The sequence below is a fragment of the Coregonus clupeaformis genome, chromosome 2 (genome assembly GCF_020615455.1).
Source record: "Coregonus clupeaformis isolate EN_2021a chromosome 2, ASM2061545v1, whole genome shotgun sequence".
Lineage (NCBI taxonomy): Eukaryota > Metazoa > Chordata > Actinopteri > Salmoniformes > Salmonidae > Coregonus > Coregonus clupeaformis.
The window spans coordinates 9,014,313-9,032,267 of NC_059193.1; the positions used below are offsets into that span (position 1 = coordinate 9,014,313).

Below are 17,955 nucleotides of genomic sequence, written 5' to 3' on the forward strand. Positions count from 1 at the left end.
TTGTGCTTCTAGTTCCAACAGTGCAGCAGTATCTAGCAAGTAATATCTAACAGTTCTACAACAAAAACCTAATACACACAAATCTAAGTAAAGGAATATGAATATATGGATGAGCAATGTCATTATCAGAGTGGCATAGGCTAAGATGCAATAGATAGTATACAGTATATACATATGAGATAGGTAATGCAAGATATGTAAACTTTATTAAAGTGGCATTATTAAAGTGACTAGTGTTCCATTTATTAAAGTGGCCAGTGATTTTCCAGTCTGTATGTAGGCAGCAGCCTCTAATGTGCTAGTGATGGCTGTTTAACATTCTGATAGCCTTGAGATAGAAGCTGTTTTTCAGTCTCTCGGTCCCAGCTTTGATGCACCTGTACTGACCTCGCCTTCTGGATGATAGCAGGGTGAACAGGCAGTGGCTCGGGTGGTAGTTGTCCTTGATTATCTTTTTGGCCTTTCTGTGACATCGGGTGCTGTAGGTGTCCTGGAGGGCAGGTAGTTTGAAGCTAGGGTTAAGGTTGTGGTTAAGACTAGGGTCAGGGTTGAACTGGGATGTGGACATGAAGCTAGGGTTAGGGTTGTGGTTGAGACTAGGGTTAGGGTTGAACTGGGATGTGGACATGAAGTTAGGGTTGTGGTTGAGACTAGGGTTAGGGTTGAACCGGGATGAAAGCTAGGGTTAGGGTTATCCTGGGATATGGACATGAAGTTAGGGTTAGGGGTTGAAGCTAGGGTTAGGGTTGTCTTGCTTGCTTGCAGTCTTCTCTTTGTACTGAACTCTCATTCACCTTTTCTTGGTAAAATATGTGATTTTATGGGCAGAGACGGTAATCAAAGTAATTTGATCACTTATTGTGCTATCATATCACTCCTGCACCAGCCTGCTGTTGGCACTTTCTTCCTGATGGGGGTTCAATCCAGGTGTAAACCTATTTTTCTCATCACAGCTGTGAAATGTATACTATTTCCATATGCTCTCTATATCAGTGCCCATTAGAGAGGAAAATCCAGGAACATGTCCAAGGGAAACCTGAACCGAGTAAGGGAAACAACATGTTACGATACACTACCCTGGACTCCTGCCCAAAAGGCCTATCTGGGAGGTATTTTAGCTCTCTGTTTTGAATCTGATTTGAATCTGGCATGGACAGACATTTCATCCACTCATGCTTTACCTTTCAGGGGTAATAACACCATACAAGTGACAGATATCATCTGTTAAACCTTCTAGACTGTAAGAAATTTGTCATTTTTGTACTGTAGAGAAAGTATGGGCTTTTGGTTCACTGTATTTACTTCACTGGATTCACTTAACTACACTGTGAGGACTGACTTATCTACACTGTAAGGACTGACTTATCTACACTGTAAGGACTGACTTATCTACACTGTAAGGACTGACTTATCTACACTGTGAGGACTGACTTATCTACACTGTGAGGACTGACTTATCTACACTGTGAGGACTGGCTTATCTACACTGTGAAGACTGACTTATCTACACTGTAAGGACTGACTTATCTACACTGTGAGGACTGACTTATCTACACTGTGAGGACTGACTTATCTACACTGTAAGGACAGACTTATCTACACTGTGAGGACTGACTTACCTACACTGTCAGGACTGACTTATCTACACTGTGAGAACTGACTTACCTACACTGTCAGGACTGACTTATCTACACTGTCAGAACTGACTTAACTACACTGTCAGGACTGACTTAACTACACTGTGAGGACTGACTTATCTACACTGTGAGGACTAACTTATCTACACTGTAAGGACTGACTTATCTACACTGTGAGGACTGACTTTGTTCTATTTTGGCTGTGTGAGCAGTCTCAAGTCTGTCTGATGCTCCTCAGGCTCCTGACAACTGATCGCTGGCCTAGGTCACGTGCAGGACCAAAAGGGACCAGCATATGGTAATACCTAAACCAATAGGGTTGCTCATAGGCCTACTTAGAACCCCCAAAAGTCAAGAGAGGTAAGGTGAGTTGTATCTCAAGTTCAGACACCACCAGTATGATTACCTCCCTCATATATGCCCTCCAACCATAGGACACGTGATGAGTGCATGGCACGTATGTACACATTGTGTTAGGATGAGTCACACATAGAGTAGCCAAACTCAACCTTACCAGATCATCTTGTATAGGTGACTTAATGCACTGGTTTCCAATAAACACAATTGAAATGGATGGATGGGGTGCCAGCCATCATTTATTTAGGCCAGTAGACCTAGAATATACCTAAAAGTTGTTTTATTGCATTAGTGCTCATGGATAACTACATGATCTATTTTATAGGCCCTATGCCTGAACAGTGTTATTTTTGTCTGGTTGGCTGGCCCCAGCTGCACTGTGCAACAAAAAATAACCTTTACTCAAGTTTATCTGCGAACAGCAGCCTGCAGGTGGCGTAATAACACCTTGGAGGCCCGCCTGAGGATTTCTGCAAGGATCTTACCGTGCCTGTTGGAGAAAGATCACCGGTACCTTGAAATTGGACTCCCTGTCCGAGCAAGGTAAGAAGGGGTTTACCTTCAATATACAATAGGCGATGGCACGAGCTTGAGCGCGGTGCAGTAGGGACAGGTGTCCCACGAGACCGAATCCTCGGTAACCGTTCTCTGTTAGATTAAATGATTAGCTACCAATTTGCAGTCGAATTCGATACAATCTGACACGGGTTAACCTGGGTTGAGACGTGGATGTCATTAAGACTTATTGGGGGAGTACGCTTGACATAAAACATCAGACAGGTACGTTGCCTTGGCGAGGCTGGAGCTAAAAAAAACAACAACAAAAAAGGTACTGTGTAGCCTACTGTGGAATCTGTGCTATGTCTTCGTTACAGAATAAAGTCGTCTGCCTAGCTACCCTACTCGGATTTATGTATAAAACGGAATGGTGTCATGTTTGATGCTGTTTATGACTTCACGTTCACGACCTAGGACAACTCGACAATGGAGTCTTTCCTGCAGATAGCGCCGCACTCACTGGCCATTGTATTGACTCGGATCGGCACGGGTGAGTCGACTGGTGTTTCGGAGAGCGAGGAACTGCCGCGCCATCACACCGGTTATGAGATTTTTGCGGATTTTAAAACTGAGAACACACAGCACGTTTGGAATCAAAGAATATCAGACGCCATATCGGAGACGTTTTTCCTGGGCTGGATTGACGAGCACGTGCTGTTGATCCAGGGTAAAGAGGATCACCTGGAGGTTCTCAGAGAGGGATGGATGAGGAGATCTCTCAATCCTCCGCGAGGTTTCCACATAAAATATTTAGGTAAGCAAAACGATGGTATTGTATAATTAAAATAGATGAATCATTGCATTCAACATTTTGCTGATGACATTGTTTTAATGTATATGTTGTTGTGTTTTTTTTTTATTGATACTATGCGGCACACCAGCATCAATACAATGCATGCACATAATAGTGGTGTTCACCACTGGTTGGCCATTTTGGGCTGCATTCAAAATCGTCAATGTTCGTTTTGCAACACTTTTAGACAATTTGTTAATTTGACCTGTCTAAGCACGAATATACAAAACACATATCTGACCCAAGATCTTTACTCGGGCCAGGGGCTATTTCAACATCTACCGATAAGCAGACATTCACTAAACAGAGGTCTTGCCACAGGACCCTTTGCAACGTTTTTGATCTGCTCTTAGTCAACATTGAATACACCTCGGAGGAGGAGAGCGACTTGTCTCAGTTTATGAATAGAATCGTGCATGCCATACACTCTGGTGGTGTAAGCTTACACATCCAGGCCTCAATTACTCACCCTATACATCAGGGATGGGCAACTGGCGGCCCACCTTGTGTAGGCCCACAGATCAATTTCCAATATACAGTGAGCTCCAAAAGTATTGGGACAGTGACAATTTTGTTGTTGTTTTGGCTATGTACTCCAGCAATTTGGATTTGAAATGATATAATGACTATGGGTTTAAAGCACATACTGTCAGCTTTAATTTCAGGGTATTTTCATCCATATAGGGTGAACCGTTTAGAAATTACAGCACTTTTTGTACATAGTCCCCCCATTTTAGGGGACCAAAAGAATTGGCACACATTCACTTATGTGTATTAAAGTAGTCAAAAGTCATGTATTTGGTCCCATATTCACAGCACACAATGACTACATCAAGCTTGTGACTCTACAAATGTGTTGGAGGCATTTGCTGTTTGTTTTGGTTGTGTTTCAGATTATTTTGTGCCCGATAGAAATTAATGGTAAATAATGTGTTGTGTCATTTTGGAGTCACTTTTATTGTAAATAAAACGTAAGAAAATTTGGCTTAGGGCCCCCAAAAGGCTAGGGCCGGCTCTGACTGCATGTGTGGGTATGGATGTGGGTACGCAGACCCACAAGCCACTGCGGCCCCTCATGATGAGTTCAGATGTTTGAAGTGATGTTGGTCAATTAGTTGTTAAAAAACCCAAAACAACAACATGTTGGTTAATCGCTCAGCACTACAATCTGCAAAAGTCACCAGGTAGGTTGGCTGTAGATACATTGGAAATATACTTTTTTACATTTAGCCTATAACATTGTTATTACCAATGTTGTATTTCTCCAGACTACATTTTAGCAGGCCTACATGACCTGTGTGTGTGTGTGTGTGTGTGTGTGTGTGTGTGTGTGTGTGTGTGTGTGTGTGCTTTATCACAAACATTCCATCCTTTTATTCTCTTCAATCAGAGCAGAAACATCACACACATCTCTTTATTCTAGACAGGCCTATAGGCATATTCTCAAAGTAGCAATAGAGTAGTGTTTACTACTCACTAGCCTTAGCCTATGTGGTAGAAAAAAGAAAAAAAAAAGAGACCTATATGGGAAGTGGGAAATCTAGGCTGCAAATGTACAGCTGAAGTCGGAAGTTTACATACACCTTAGCCAAATACATTTAAACTCAGTTTTTCACAATTCCTGACATTTAATCCTAGTAAGAATTCCCTGTCTTAGGTCAGTCAGGATCACCACATTATTTTAAGAATATGAAATGTCAAAATAATAGTAGAGAGAATTATCTATTTCAGCTTTTCTTTCATCACATTCCCAGTGGGTCAGAAGTTTACATACACTCAATTAGTATTTGGTAGCATTGCCTTTAAATTGTTTAACTTGGGTCAAACGTTTCGGGTAGCCTTCCACAAGCTTCCCACAATAAGTTGGGTGAATTTTGGCCCATTCCTCCTGACAGAGCTGGTGTAACTGAGTCAGGTTTGTAGGCCTCCTTTTTCAGTTCTGCCCACACATTTTCTATAGGGTTGAGTTCAGAGCTTTGTGATGGCCACTCCAATACCTTGACTTTGTTGTCCTTAAGCCATTTTGCCACAACTTTGGAAGTATGCTTGGGGTCATTGTCCATTTGGAAGAGCCATTTGCGACCAAGCTTTAACTTCCTGACGGATGTCTTGAGATGTTGCTTCAATATATCCACATCATTTTCCTTCCTCATGATGCCATCTATTTTGTGAAGTGCACCAGTCCCTCCTGCAGTAAAGTACCCCCACAGCATGATGCTGCCACCCCGTGCTTCACGGTTGGGATGGTATTCTTCGGCTTGCAAGCATCCCCCTTTTTCCTCCAAACATAACGATGGTCATTATGGCCATTTTTTGTTTCATCAGACCAGAGGACATTTCTCCAAAAAGTACGATCTTTGTTCCCATGTGCAGTTGCAAACCATAGTCTGTCTTTTTTATGGCGGTTTTGGAGCAGTGGCTTCTTCCTTGCTGAGCGGCCTTTCAGGTTATGTCGATATAGTACTCGTCTTACTGTGGATATAGATACTTTTGTACCTGTTTCCTCCAGCATCTTCACAAGGTCCTTTGCTGTTGTTCTGGGATTTATTTGCACTTTTAGCACCAAAGTATGTTCATCTCTAGAGACAGAACGCATCTCCTTCCTGAGTTTTATGATGGTTGCGTGGTCCCATGGTGTTTATACTTGCGTACTATTGTTTGTACAGATGAACGTGGTACCTTCAGGCGTTTGAAAATTGCTCCCAAAGATGAACCAGACTTGTGGAGGTCTACAATTATTTTTCTGAGGTCTTGGCTGATTTCTTTTGATTTTCCCATGATGTCAAGCAAAGAGGCACTGAGTTTGAAGGTAGGCCTTGAAATACATCCACAGGTACACCTCCAGCTGACTCAAATGATGTCAATTAGCCTATCAGAAGCTTCTAAAGCCATGACATCATTTTCTGGAATTTCCCAAGCTGTTTAAAGGCACATTCAACTTAGTGTATGTAAACTTCTGTCCCACTGGAATTGTGATAGAGTGAATTATAAGTGAAATAATCTGTCTCTAAACAATTGTTGGAAAAATTACTTGTGTCATGCACAAAGCAGATGTCCTAACCAACTTGCCAAAACTATAGTTTGTTAACAAGAAATTTGTGGAGTGGTTGAAAAACAAGCTTTAATGACTCCAACCTAAGTTAATGTAAACTTCTGACTTCAACTGTACCTAACTGTCAAAGTGTTGTCCTGATGTGTTTTACAGTATCTGCTGCTGTAGACTACCTCTCCTTTTTCTGTAGGATAAAAGTGGGTTGGAGTTGGAGCGGTAAGAGATGAGGCATTGCTGCTGAATCACATTGCATCAAGGACTGCATTGTGTTTGAGTCCCAGTGCGGAACACTGCCAACCCCATTGATAGAGTCCAACATTCTCTAAGTGTTTGCTCTTAACCGTGTGAGAATGTTCTTTCCTCGCTGTTATCTTTCAGTTACTGTACTTGTGGTGTCTTGACCCATTCACCTTTACATTTTTGTTGTTGATTAGTAGTCAGGTGTACGTGGAGGCAGAAAAGAGGGGCCTCTCACCTACCAGAACACCCATCCTTTAAACCCTTTCCTTCATCTAGTCTGCCTCATTCACCTATGGCAACTTGAAGGTCTAGAGCCTTTGTAGTTGTAATTTGTCTGAGGATGAAAGTACACAGTTATCAAATGACCCACTCCTGTGACACACTCGCATACATCTACACACCTATTCCCGCAACCCAATTACCGGTAGTTGAATTCATCAGATAAAAAAGAAACACCCTTTGTTTCTTCACAAAGATGAGCAGAAGAACAGCCCAGCAGCATTGCAGTGATAATGGAGTGCTCTGGTACTGTTCTGTTCCTCTACCCTGGCGCTGGCTGCTATGTGGGGGAGTCAGTGGTGTGTTCTGTGTGGACTCTGTCTCTGCAGGCAGGAGGAGGGTGCTACGTGTCACAGCTCCTCGTAAATCTCCTCTCCTCTCTCATCAGACCACTGTTTCCCTGCCAGCTGGGCTAGGCTCACACCTCCAGGCAGGTTGTTTCCTGGCCTCTCTCTCTCTTTATCTGTCTCTCTGTCTCTCTCTCTCTCTCTGTCTCTGTCTCTCTCTCTGTCTCTCTCTCTCTGTCTCTCTCTCTGTGTGTCTCTGTCTCTCTCTCTGTGTGTCTCTGTCTCTCTCTCTGTGTCTCTGTCTCTCTCTCTGTGTCTCTGTCTCTCTCTCTGTGTGTCTCTGTCTCTCTCTCTGTGTCTCTGTCTCTCTCTCTGTCTCTCTGTGTCTCTGTCTCTCTCTCTGTGTCTCTGTCTCTCTCTCTGTCTCTCTGTGTCTCTGTCTCTCTCTCTGTGTCTCTGTCTCTCTCTCGCTTGCTCATCCCCCCTTTCTTTCTCTCAGACACACAAAGGCATTTTCATTTTTTCCCTTCATCATTCAGTACTTAACTTGGTAATGTTACAAAGAATGGTAGCTTACTTTTTCACAACAACCTGGTTCAGTGCTGCAACCTACTGGAGTTGGACTGCCTATTCAGGACCTTCTTGTTGAACAAATACAATTGTATTTTATTTAATATAATTATTTGGCCCTATGTTTTATTTTGCAGAATGATTAACATAATGGCCTAATGAACATAATACCTTAATTTATGGCTCAGGTTGTCTAGACAACATGTCTTAGACTTAGAATCTAGACACAGAACAGGTGAGCAGGATGGGATGATAGTGCTCTCTTCCTCTCCCCTGTCTCTCTCTCTCCTCTCTCTCTCCCTTCTCTCTCTCTCTCTCCCTTCTCTCTCTCTCTCTCCCTTCTCTCTCTCTCTCTCTCTCTCTCCCTTCTCTCTCTCTCTCTCCCTCCCCCATCTCTCTCTTTCTCTGTCCCTCCCTCCCCTCTCTCTCTCTCTCCGTCCCTCCCTCCCTCCCCTCTCTCTCTCTCTCCCTCCCCCTATCTCTCTCTTTCTCTGTCCCTGAGAGAAAGGTGGATCAGACTCAGGTGTAGACAATGCCTGTGGGAGTCATTATGTTGTGGTCATGGGGTTCTTTTTGATCTCTCAAGTATTTCCAGTGGGGAAGGCGCTCAAATCCTTTAAGCAGGATCATCCCCCCAATAATACTGGTTTTAGATAGGGACAATCCCACGGTAACAGAATTGCGCTGAGACTCTTAAAATGTATGCCAAACAAAAAACATTGATTTAAAAGTTTAACAAACCATACAACTCTATGCACAAGGACTACTTATAACAATTTACACTGAACATTAAACAAAAACACATTTACTGGAAGAATTGTGCAGATGCAAAGTTTGGTAACAGAATTTCTGTAAAATCTCCCTCAGTTTTTCATGTTCACGTTTTCTGTAAAATATCTGCACCGAATTAAGTTTCAACGATGTCTGCAGAAAGAATGGGGTGTCAGCTATGACATGACACCTTTACTTTGAAAAAAAATATTTTGGTTATTGAACCACAGTAAGTGAAATGGGTTAACATCCGGTAATGGAATTGCGGTAATGGAATTTCATCATGGGTCCCTGATCTGTACGACACAGAAATACATAATTATGGATATGAATGTCATTCTCTTCATGGTGATGTATCCTGAAGAGGTACACAAATGTATAAATATGTAATATCCTCCTTTGCATATTTGGGTATTATTCTACACACTGGGTATTATTTTAATGAGCTTTGCCCCCAAACAAGACCAAATTTGGTTAGTCCGGCCGGACCAAATCTGAACCAATCATAGACGTCCATGTTTCACAAGTTTGGACATCAAAGTACAGTACAGTAGAGTACAGTACAGTTCAGTACAGTAGAGCTCAGTAGAGTACAGTAGAGCTCAGGAGAGTACAGTACCGTAGAGCTCAGGAGAGTACAGTACCGTAGAGCTCAGGAGAGTACAGTACCGTAGAGCTCAGGAGAGTACAGTACAGTAGAGCTCAGGAGAGTACAGTACCGTAGAGCTCAGGAGAGTACAGTACCGTAGAGCTCAGGAGAGTACAGTACAGTAGAGCTCAGGAGAGTACAGTAGAGCTCAGGAGAGTACAGTACCGTAGAGCTCAGGAGAGTACAGTACCGTAGAGCTCAGGAGAGTACAGTACCGTAGAGCTCAGGAGAGTACAGTACAGTAGAGCTCAGGAGAGTACAGTACAGTAGAGCTCAGTAGAGTACAGTACAGTAGAGCTCAGGAGAGTACAGTTCAGTACTGTAGAGTAGAGTACAGTAGAGGTCAGTAGAGTAGAGTACAGTAGAGGTCAGTAGAGTAGAGTACAGTAGAGCTCAGGAGAGTACAGTTCAGTACTGTAGAGTAGAGTACAGTAGAGGTCAGTAGAGTAGAGTACAGTAGAGGTCAGTAGAGTAGAGTACAGTAGAGGTCAGTAGAGTACAGTAGAGGTCAGTAGAGTACAGTAGAGGTCAGTAGAGTACAGTAGAGGTCAGTAGAGTAGAGTACAGTAGAGCTCAGTAGAGCACAGTAGAGTAGAGCTCAGTAGAGTAGAGCTCAGTAGAGTACAGTACAGCTCAGTAGAATACAGTACAGTGAGCTCAGTAGAGTACAGTACAGTAGAGCTCAGTAGAGTACAGGACAGTAGAGCTCAGGAGAGTACAGTACAATAGAGCTCAGGAGAGTACTGTACAGTTCAGTACAGTAGAGCTCAGTAGAGTACAGTACAGTAGAGCTCAGGAGAGTACTGTACAGTAGAGCTAAGGAGAGTACAGTACAGTTCAGTACTGTAGAGTAGAGCTCAGCAGAGTACAGTACAGTAGAGCTCAGTAGAGTACAGTACAGTAGAGCTCAGTAGAATACAGTACAGTAGAGCTAAGGAGAGTACAGTACAGTAGAGCTCAGGAGAGTACTGTACAGTTCAGTACAGTAGAGCTCAGGAGAGTACAGTAGAGCTCAGGAGAGTACAGTACAGTTCAGTTCAGTAGAGTACAGTACAGTAGAGCTCAGTAGAGTACAGTACAGTAGAGCTCAGTAGAGTATAGTACAGTACAGTATACTTCAGTTCAAAACAGTACAGCATATTATAGTGTACTCAACTCTCGTGTGCTCTACTGTGTACTGAACTATACTGTACTGTACTGTGCTGTCCAAACCTGTGAACCCACCTGTGGTTTGTGACTACTATGACTTCCCATTGTAGCCAGTTCAATTGCAGAAATTCCGTTACTGATTATTTTTTTCATCAGTAAAAACACGAAGTAATTGTTAGGTCTACCTTTACTTGTTACTTCTGTGAACTTTCATTATCCTCCCTCCTTATGAGGGAGAGAAATTAGAAAATATCTTAAAGATATGTGGGTTTTTGGTAACGGAATTTCAAGGCACAGGGCAATGTTTCTTAAACTCACAGAAGGCAGAAAATGTATACATAACGTAATATGTGTTGGCAGGGGTCTTACTTCAACATTATTGTGTTTTGATGTATTTGCGGTAAAGGTTTTTCTGGTAGAGGTTTTCTAAGACCCCCTTTCCATCTGTTTGACCAGAAATCAAAGCCTTTGCTTATTCCACATTTTTAGGATGGAAAATGGTAGAAAAATTTATATATGCCTTAATTTCTCAAGAATATAGACTCTTAGCTTTCATTTGCCACTCAATTTGACATGCTACTATAAACTTCACATGGGTCCTTTTACATGGAAATGACTATAGCTGACTCCAGTAATGGTGCCCTCTACTGTTCCAGTACAATTAATACACTGGAATAACATAAGTCACACCTCCGGTGACATCCCATGGATGAGCTAGCTAACTTCTCAGTAAATATCTAGGGCCTAACCTTGAATGTGCAAAAACATTAGTTAACTTCAATCATTGGGACATACAAATGCCATTCAGTCTATTTCTAACTAAATGTTGCATGAGTTATCATTGAATGTATGCAATTCTGACTGGATTTTGTTGGACTTTTCTTTGAATGCACTCCAGGGAGGTTTGTTATGGTAATGAAGTAGCCTAAGCAATGCAAATAAAAAAAATAAGGTAACTTATTGTAAATATTTGACTTTTAACTCCATCTTTGTCCACTAGGTGCCACAGTTGCATAGTGAAGAATACTACCCCACCATTTTAATGACGTCCTCTTTATGGTGCATATACCGATATCTGGAGCTATTTCAAGAGATAAGACAGGGAATAAATTTTTATCCATATACATTTTTAGACTGACATTAATGACTTACCTGGTGAGTAAATAAATATGGCCTAAAGCACTAGCATCAGATGTTGTAACACACTGTAAGATGCACGGCTCTTGCAACCTTTTTTCAGAATGAGTCTGCTAGCTGGCTAGAAAGAGACAGGCTAAAGGGACTCTTTGTTACCTTTCCTACAACACTTTTGTCAGGCAGCGCCCATCCTGTTGGCTATTTGCAAAGAGCATGTTTAGTCTTGTTGTGATCTCACTTGTCAGGTTAAGTCTACTCAAACTGACGTGTTCTGGTCTAATTGGATAGTTTTAAGGGGGTTCAAAAGACGGCACCTGAGAACCTTTTACTTTGAGTAAACTGTACCAGTGGTCACTAACCTTTTCTGAGTCAAGATCACTTTCTACTTCAAGATCACTTTCTGAGTCAAGCCGAGATCTACCGCACAGACTTTCAAAAAACGTAAGATTATGCAACATTAACTCATTAAAAACAGTTCTGTAGCAATGAGGTTTGTGCAGTAGGCTATAGGCCCAGTACATTATCACAGCGTATTGGCTATGCTTGAATTGCCCTGCCAGTGCTCTTCTTCTCAGACCATTTTGAAATTATATTTTGAAATTTTAGGTGTATGGTCACACTGGTAATAGATCATTGGTTGTATTACTTGTGAGGCACAGCTGAGTGAGCATAACATTATTAATATTTGTATTTTACTGGACTGATGGCCTGCATCTGATGGTCAGTTTGAGGGGAGGGAGGGAGCAGCGGTGAGGCTGCCTCATTCACAATTTGACAAGCACTTAATAATGCCTCGAATTTCACAGCAGCATCCCCTTTGTGTGGCCGTAATGCACCCTAAAAAAATCCATGCCCTTTGCGGCCAGTGGCCATTGTGCCCTTCTCCCTGAGTGCTACACGCTCGGAAGCACCTCTCACTCACATGGCTCTCCATCACGTGATCGGGTCTTTCTCACAGGCTACAAGTGAAGACAGACACATCAGGGACGCAACTGTGCGTGTCCTTATCCAATTCCGAGGTGCATATTGAAGATATTGGAAGAACTGTCCACATCTACTTACGTCAGCCAACAAGATGAGTAGGCCTAACGAACAGCAAAAGCACTAGCCTATGTCAATCTACTATCCCCCATAGTACAAAAGTCGACCAATTCTGTGCGAGAAATAAATATTCCAAACATAGTCTGGGACAGTTGTGGGATGCGATAGATCCCAAATTAATACAATCACTAGCATCAAATAACATTTTTTACGCAATGTGGCTGACGCAACAGATCAGAACGTTTAGCTTAAAATGTTGTTAAACTATTAGACTGTTTCTTCACATTATAAGTGCAGCGATGTGCACATGGCAGTAGGCTATAAGCGCGAATGTTCCAATAGTGGGAAAACACCATTATCAAAAGTGACCGCAAAAGCAATTATGCATGCAATGCTTTTATTATAAAGGTGCATTTTTATGGTGACAATTATCTTACCCAAACTTGAAACTCACGCGCTGCTTACAGTGCCTTCAGAAAGTATTCAGACCCATTGACTTTTTCCACATTTTGTTATGTTACAGCCTTATTCTAAAACAAGCCTCGGCAATCTACACATAATACCCCATAATGACAAAGCGAAAACAGGTTGTTAGACAGTTTTGATTGGACATGATTTGGAAAGACACACACCTGTCTATATAATGTCCCACAGTTGACAGTGCATGTCAGAGCAAAAACCAAGCCATGAGGTCGAAGGAATTGTCCGTAGAGCTCCGAGACAGGATTGTGTCGAGGCACAGATCTGGCGAAGGGTACAAAAAATGTCTGCAGCATTGAAGGTCCCCAAGAACACAGTGGCCTCCATCATCTTAAATGGAAGAAGTTTGGAACCACTTCCTGTAGCTGGCCGCCCGGCCAAACTGAGCAATCGGGGGAGAAGGGCCTTGGTCAGGGAGGTGACCAAGAGCCCGATGGTCACTCTGACAGAGCTCTAGAGTTCCTCTGTGGAGATGGGAGAACCTTTCAGAAGGACAACCATCTCTGCAGCACTCCACCAATCAGGCCTGTATGGTAGAGTGGTCAGACGGAAGCCACTCCTCAGTAAAAGGCACATGACAGCCCACTTGGAGTTTGCCAAAAGGCGCCTAAAGGACTCAGACCATGAGAAACAAGATTATCTGGTCTGATGAAACCAAGATTGAACTCTTTGGCCTGAATGCCAAGCGTCACGTCTGAAGGAAACCTGGCACCATCCCTATGGCGACGCATGGTGGTGGCAGCATCATGCTGTGGGGATGTTTTTCTGCGGCAGGGACTGGGAGACTAGTCAGGATCGAGGGAAAGATGAACGGAGCAAAGTACAGAGAGATCCTTGATGAAAACCTGCTCCAGAGCGCTCAGGACCTCAGACTGGGGCGAAGGTTCACCTTCCAACAGGACAACGACCCTAAGCACACAGCCAAGACAACGCAAGAGTGGCTTCGGGACAAGTCTCTGAATGTCCTTGAGTGGCCCAGCCAGAGCCCAGACAGTTACCTGTATATAGCCACAAGTGTGATCCAGTTCCTTAAAACTGTCACTAAAATGCAGCATCTAGTCAGAAAGCACCACTCTAGTATTTGGAGAGGGGGGCATCCTTGGAGCCAACCATTGTTGTGTAGAAAGCAGGGGTGTACTTTGTAATATGGGCTAGTGTTACTGAATGGCTTGCTGCAGGGAGAGTTATTGCATGAAGCAGTTATCCTTTCTTGTAATGGGAAGCTAAATCTGGCGGTGTTTCTGAGGGCTTGCTGTTGTTATTGTGGTGAACTTTGTGTTGCACAAAGAGTGAGAGGCGTGTTTTGGTGATGTTTTGATGTGAGCGGAGCCTTAGAGGGGGAAAGAATCTCTACAGCCAAATTCTCTTCTACCAATCACGATATAGTATATAAGCTATTGGGTTAGATAATAATGCATTACATAACATGCTCATAGCTAATTTATAAGACAATATTTTGTGTTAGTTGCCATTGCTTTAGTTTTGGCATATTTCTCATCATTGAGAATTAGAACTCCTTTTATGACATTTCTTACCTACATACTACTTAATAATGTTACTACAGCTGATATTGTTGTCTTATCCAATTATCTTTCCTCTTCGTTGGCTAGAATTTAAGGAAAATAACTGAATCCATTCATGTCGAAAGTAATTGAAGAGTGAATAAGCATGTCATAATGAACACAAAGAGGGATCACAACTGTGCATAGGAGTCCATAGGACCAGGCCACCAGGCCATAGGACCAGCACAAAACACCACACTGCAATGCTTCCGGACCTCAGAGAGAGAGAAAAATAGTGACTGAGTCTTGTCACTAACTTTTTTATTTGGACAGGACTGGTCCATGTGACCCACATGCTAAATGGTCTGGTTCCACACACACAGACTCCCCCCCCATCCACAATGGCACAGCAGTGGGTCGTCTCCAGACTAGCTCCCTGTAGCAGGGGGACATGTGTAGAAATGTCCTGGGTCGTCTCCAGACTAGCTGTAGCAGGGGGACATGTGTAGAAATGTTATGGTCGTCTCCAGACTAGCTCCCTGTAGCAGGGGGACGTGTAGAAATGTCCTGGGTCGTCTCCAGACTAGCTGTAGCAGGGGGACATGTGTAGAAATGTCCTGGGTCGTCTCCAGACTAGCTCCCTGTAGCAGGGGGACATGTGTAGAAATGTCCTGGGTCGTCTCCAGACTAGCTGTAGCAGGGGGACATGTGTAGAAATGTTATGGTCGTCTCCAGACTAGCTCCCTGTAGCAGGGGGACGTGTAGAAATGTCCTGGGTCGTCTCCAGACTAGCTGTAGCAGGGGGACATGTGTAGAAATGTCCTGGGTCGTCTCCAGACTAGCTCCCTGTAGCAGGGGGACGTGTAGAAATGTCCTGGGTCGTCTCCAGACTAGCTGTAGCAGGGGGACATGTGTAGAAATGTTATGGTCGTCTCCAGACTAGCTCCCTGTAGCAGGGGGACATGTGTAGAAATGTTTGGGGTCGTCTCCAGACTAGCTCCCTGTAGCAGGGGGACATGTGTAGAAATGTCCTGGGTCGAGATTGCTACATTTACTCAGACTAAAATACAGCGCGCACAGGCTGCCGCTGCCTTAAAAAAAACTTTCAGATTCAAATGAAAATAATCCCAGAATGGATACAGACAGTTGACCATGGCTCAAATCAAATCAAATTGTATTTGTCACATGCACCGTGAAATGCTACAGATGAGCAACTGAAATGGAACAAGGGCCTAGTGTTTTTTCCAATGGCCTTTCAAATGTTTTGTCATTTTGTTTATATGTAACCAATATAAACACCATAACCGTAAGTATCGCTGTGGTTTGCGAGTCAAGTTATAACATCACTGGCAACACTTGGAGTTGTTATTGGAAGGTGGCCAATAGTTATCATGCTAGATCAAGCCATAGCCTGCACATAATTCAAGCCATTCGGCAAGGGCTCAACTCTGCTACAACAAACTTTGTCTCATTGGGTGTACTATAGAATGACAGAGTCATCAGGTTTTCATCCCACCCCATTCACATATGGTGATGCCTTTTAAATGATGCTGCAGGGTGCTTTAGGAGTTGTGTGAATCCTTCGAATTAGGGGGAATTTGTGTGTTTTCTTTGTTCGGGTGCAAACACACACACACACACTCACATACACATTCGGAGACAGGCAGCTGAGGGGGTCAATGCTGTGTGAGGAGTGTTATTTTAGTTGATTGGAGAGCGATTGCGTCGTGTACCGGACACTTACTGTGCCAATTGGCTGGCGGGGATTGGCTGTTCTTGAGCAGGTCTTTCCACATGTGGACGGCAGGCCGACTTGTGTTGCATCACTTCTAGAAGGAGAGGACGGCCCTAAACATTTCATTAGATTTTTAGATTTTAGTCATTTAGCAGACGCTCTTATCCAGAGCGACTTACAGTTAGTGAGTGCATACATTTTTCATACCGGCCCCCCGTGGGAATCGAACCCACAACCCTGGCGTTGCAAGCGCCATGCTCTACCAACTGAGCTACCATGTATTACCATGTATTTCCTTTATCGTGCCTCATTGCTAGAAGCAGGCCTCGTTAGAAACGGAATAAATCTGAATTTTATGTGCTAGCTCGTTTTGACCACATTTCCATAAAAACTGTGTTATGTTATTTTAAATTCTTACATTTTTCCTTACAGACCAGAAAAAGTTGCCCCGCTGCCCAAATGGCAGGATTGTTGAGCTCCAAACCTCAGACTGTTCCGATCCAATACGGCCACTTCCCTACTCTGTCTGGGAGACTTACAGCCAATGAGGGACTCTTTAATCTGATTAAATATTTCTGTCTGAAATCGTGGCAATGTTTTTGTTCCTGGGCCAGTGGCCAATGGCCCTGAACTGTGGAGAGGAGACTGAATAGACGGTTCAACTGGAATGGTAGAAATATCAGAAAGTCAGTCACCATTGTGATTCATGCAACTGCCACACACAGACGACCGTTGAGCAGAAGAAAAGGTCAGAGATCAAACCATCAGAGATTTGATTATCTGGAAGGCAGTGAAAATTTTGGGATTAAATGTACATTATTTTGTTTAAAGATTTTCTCTGTGACCTATAGGCCTAATATCTTATTGCAGATATACCGTCCATCATTGGGAGAGGATAGACTATGGACAGTTAAGCATTAGATATTGTGAATCCATCAGTCATCTATTAGGTGACTGATGAAGATCCATGGAAATGGACAGAGGGCAGACTGACTCCTGTGTGTATTGTGCAAGGAGCCATGGAGGCCCATCCTGAAGTTCTGTAATGCATAGGAGCCACACAGCCGTGGCTTGGCTGCAGTCTGGATCCACTTGTGTGCATGTATTTCGGCTAGCACCAAGTTGTAATTATGTTGTTTGTAAAAATGACTCTATGGGAGGAGGAGGGCACTGGTGGCTGCTGGATCCTGCTGGGTAGGATGGGGCACCATGAGGGAGTTGGTTCTCCTCAGAGCTCCCTGTGTGCCCCTGAAACCCCTGCTTCCACTCAGGTCCTCTCCCTGAGGACACGACCCCCCTGTTATTCCAGCTGATCTTCCTACAGTCTCTGCCTGACCGGGGTGCAGAGCAGAGCAGAGGAGCAGAGGAGAGGAGAGGGGGACCTGCACTCTCTCAGGTCCGGGCCTGCTAATGGCACGGCTGCATGCAGAGAGCATGAGATCATTTTATTACCCAAACAGTGCTGGAGCTGCATTAAAAACATCTTGGTTGGGGATGAGGGGTAGTAGGGAGGGGGGGAGGGAGGTAAGGAAGGGAAGGGAGGGAGGGGGAGGGAGGTAAGGAAGGAAGGGAGGGAGGGAGGGAGGGAGGGAGGGAGGAGGGAGGGAGGGAGGGAGGAGAGGGAAGGAAGGGAGGAGGGAGGGAAGGAGGGGGAAGGAGGAGGGGAGGGGGGGGCAGCTAGCTAGCTAGCTACCATTTTCAGAGCTCTTTCTGGCGCT

The 17,955-nt window shown here is 43.7% G+C and overlaps 1 protein-coding gene across 1 annotated transcript in view; it reads left to right on the forward strand.

Moving 5' to 3' along the window:
* The first annotated feature begins 2,465 nt into the window (after positions 1–2,465).
* LOC121586776 (storkhead-box protein 2) overlaps positions 2,466–17,955 on the forward strand; it is an 83,624-nt gene continuing 68,134 nt past the window's right edge. Inside the window, exon 1 of the mRNA XM_041903750.2 lies at positions 2,466–3,306. Coding sequence (XP_041759684.2) covers positions 2,979–3,306 — 328 coding nt within the window. The 5' untranslated portion in view covers positions 2,466–2,978. The remainder of the gene's footprint in view (positions 3,307–17,955) is intronic.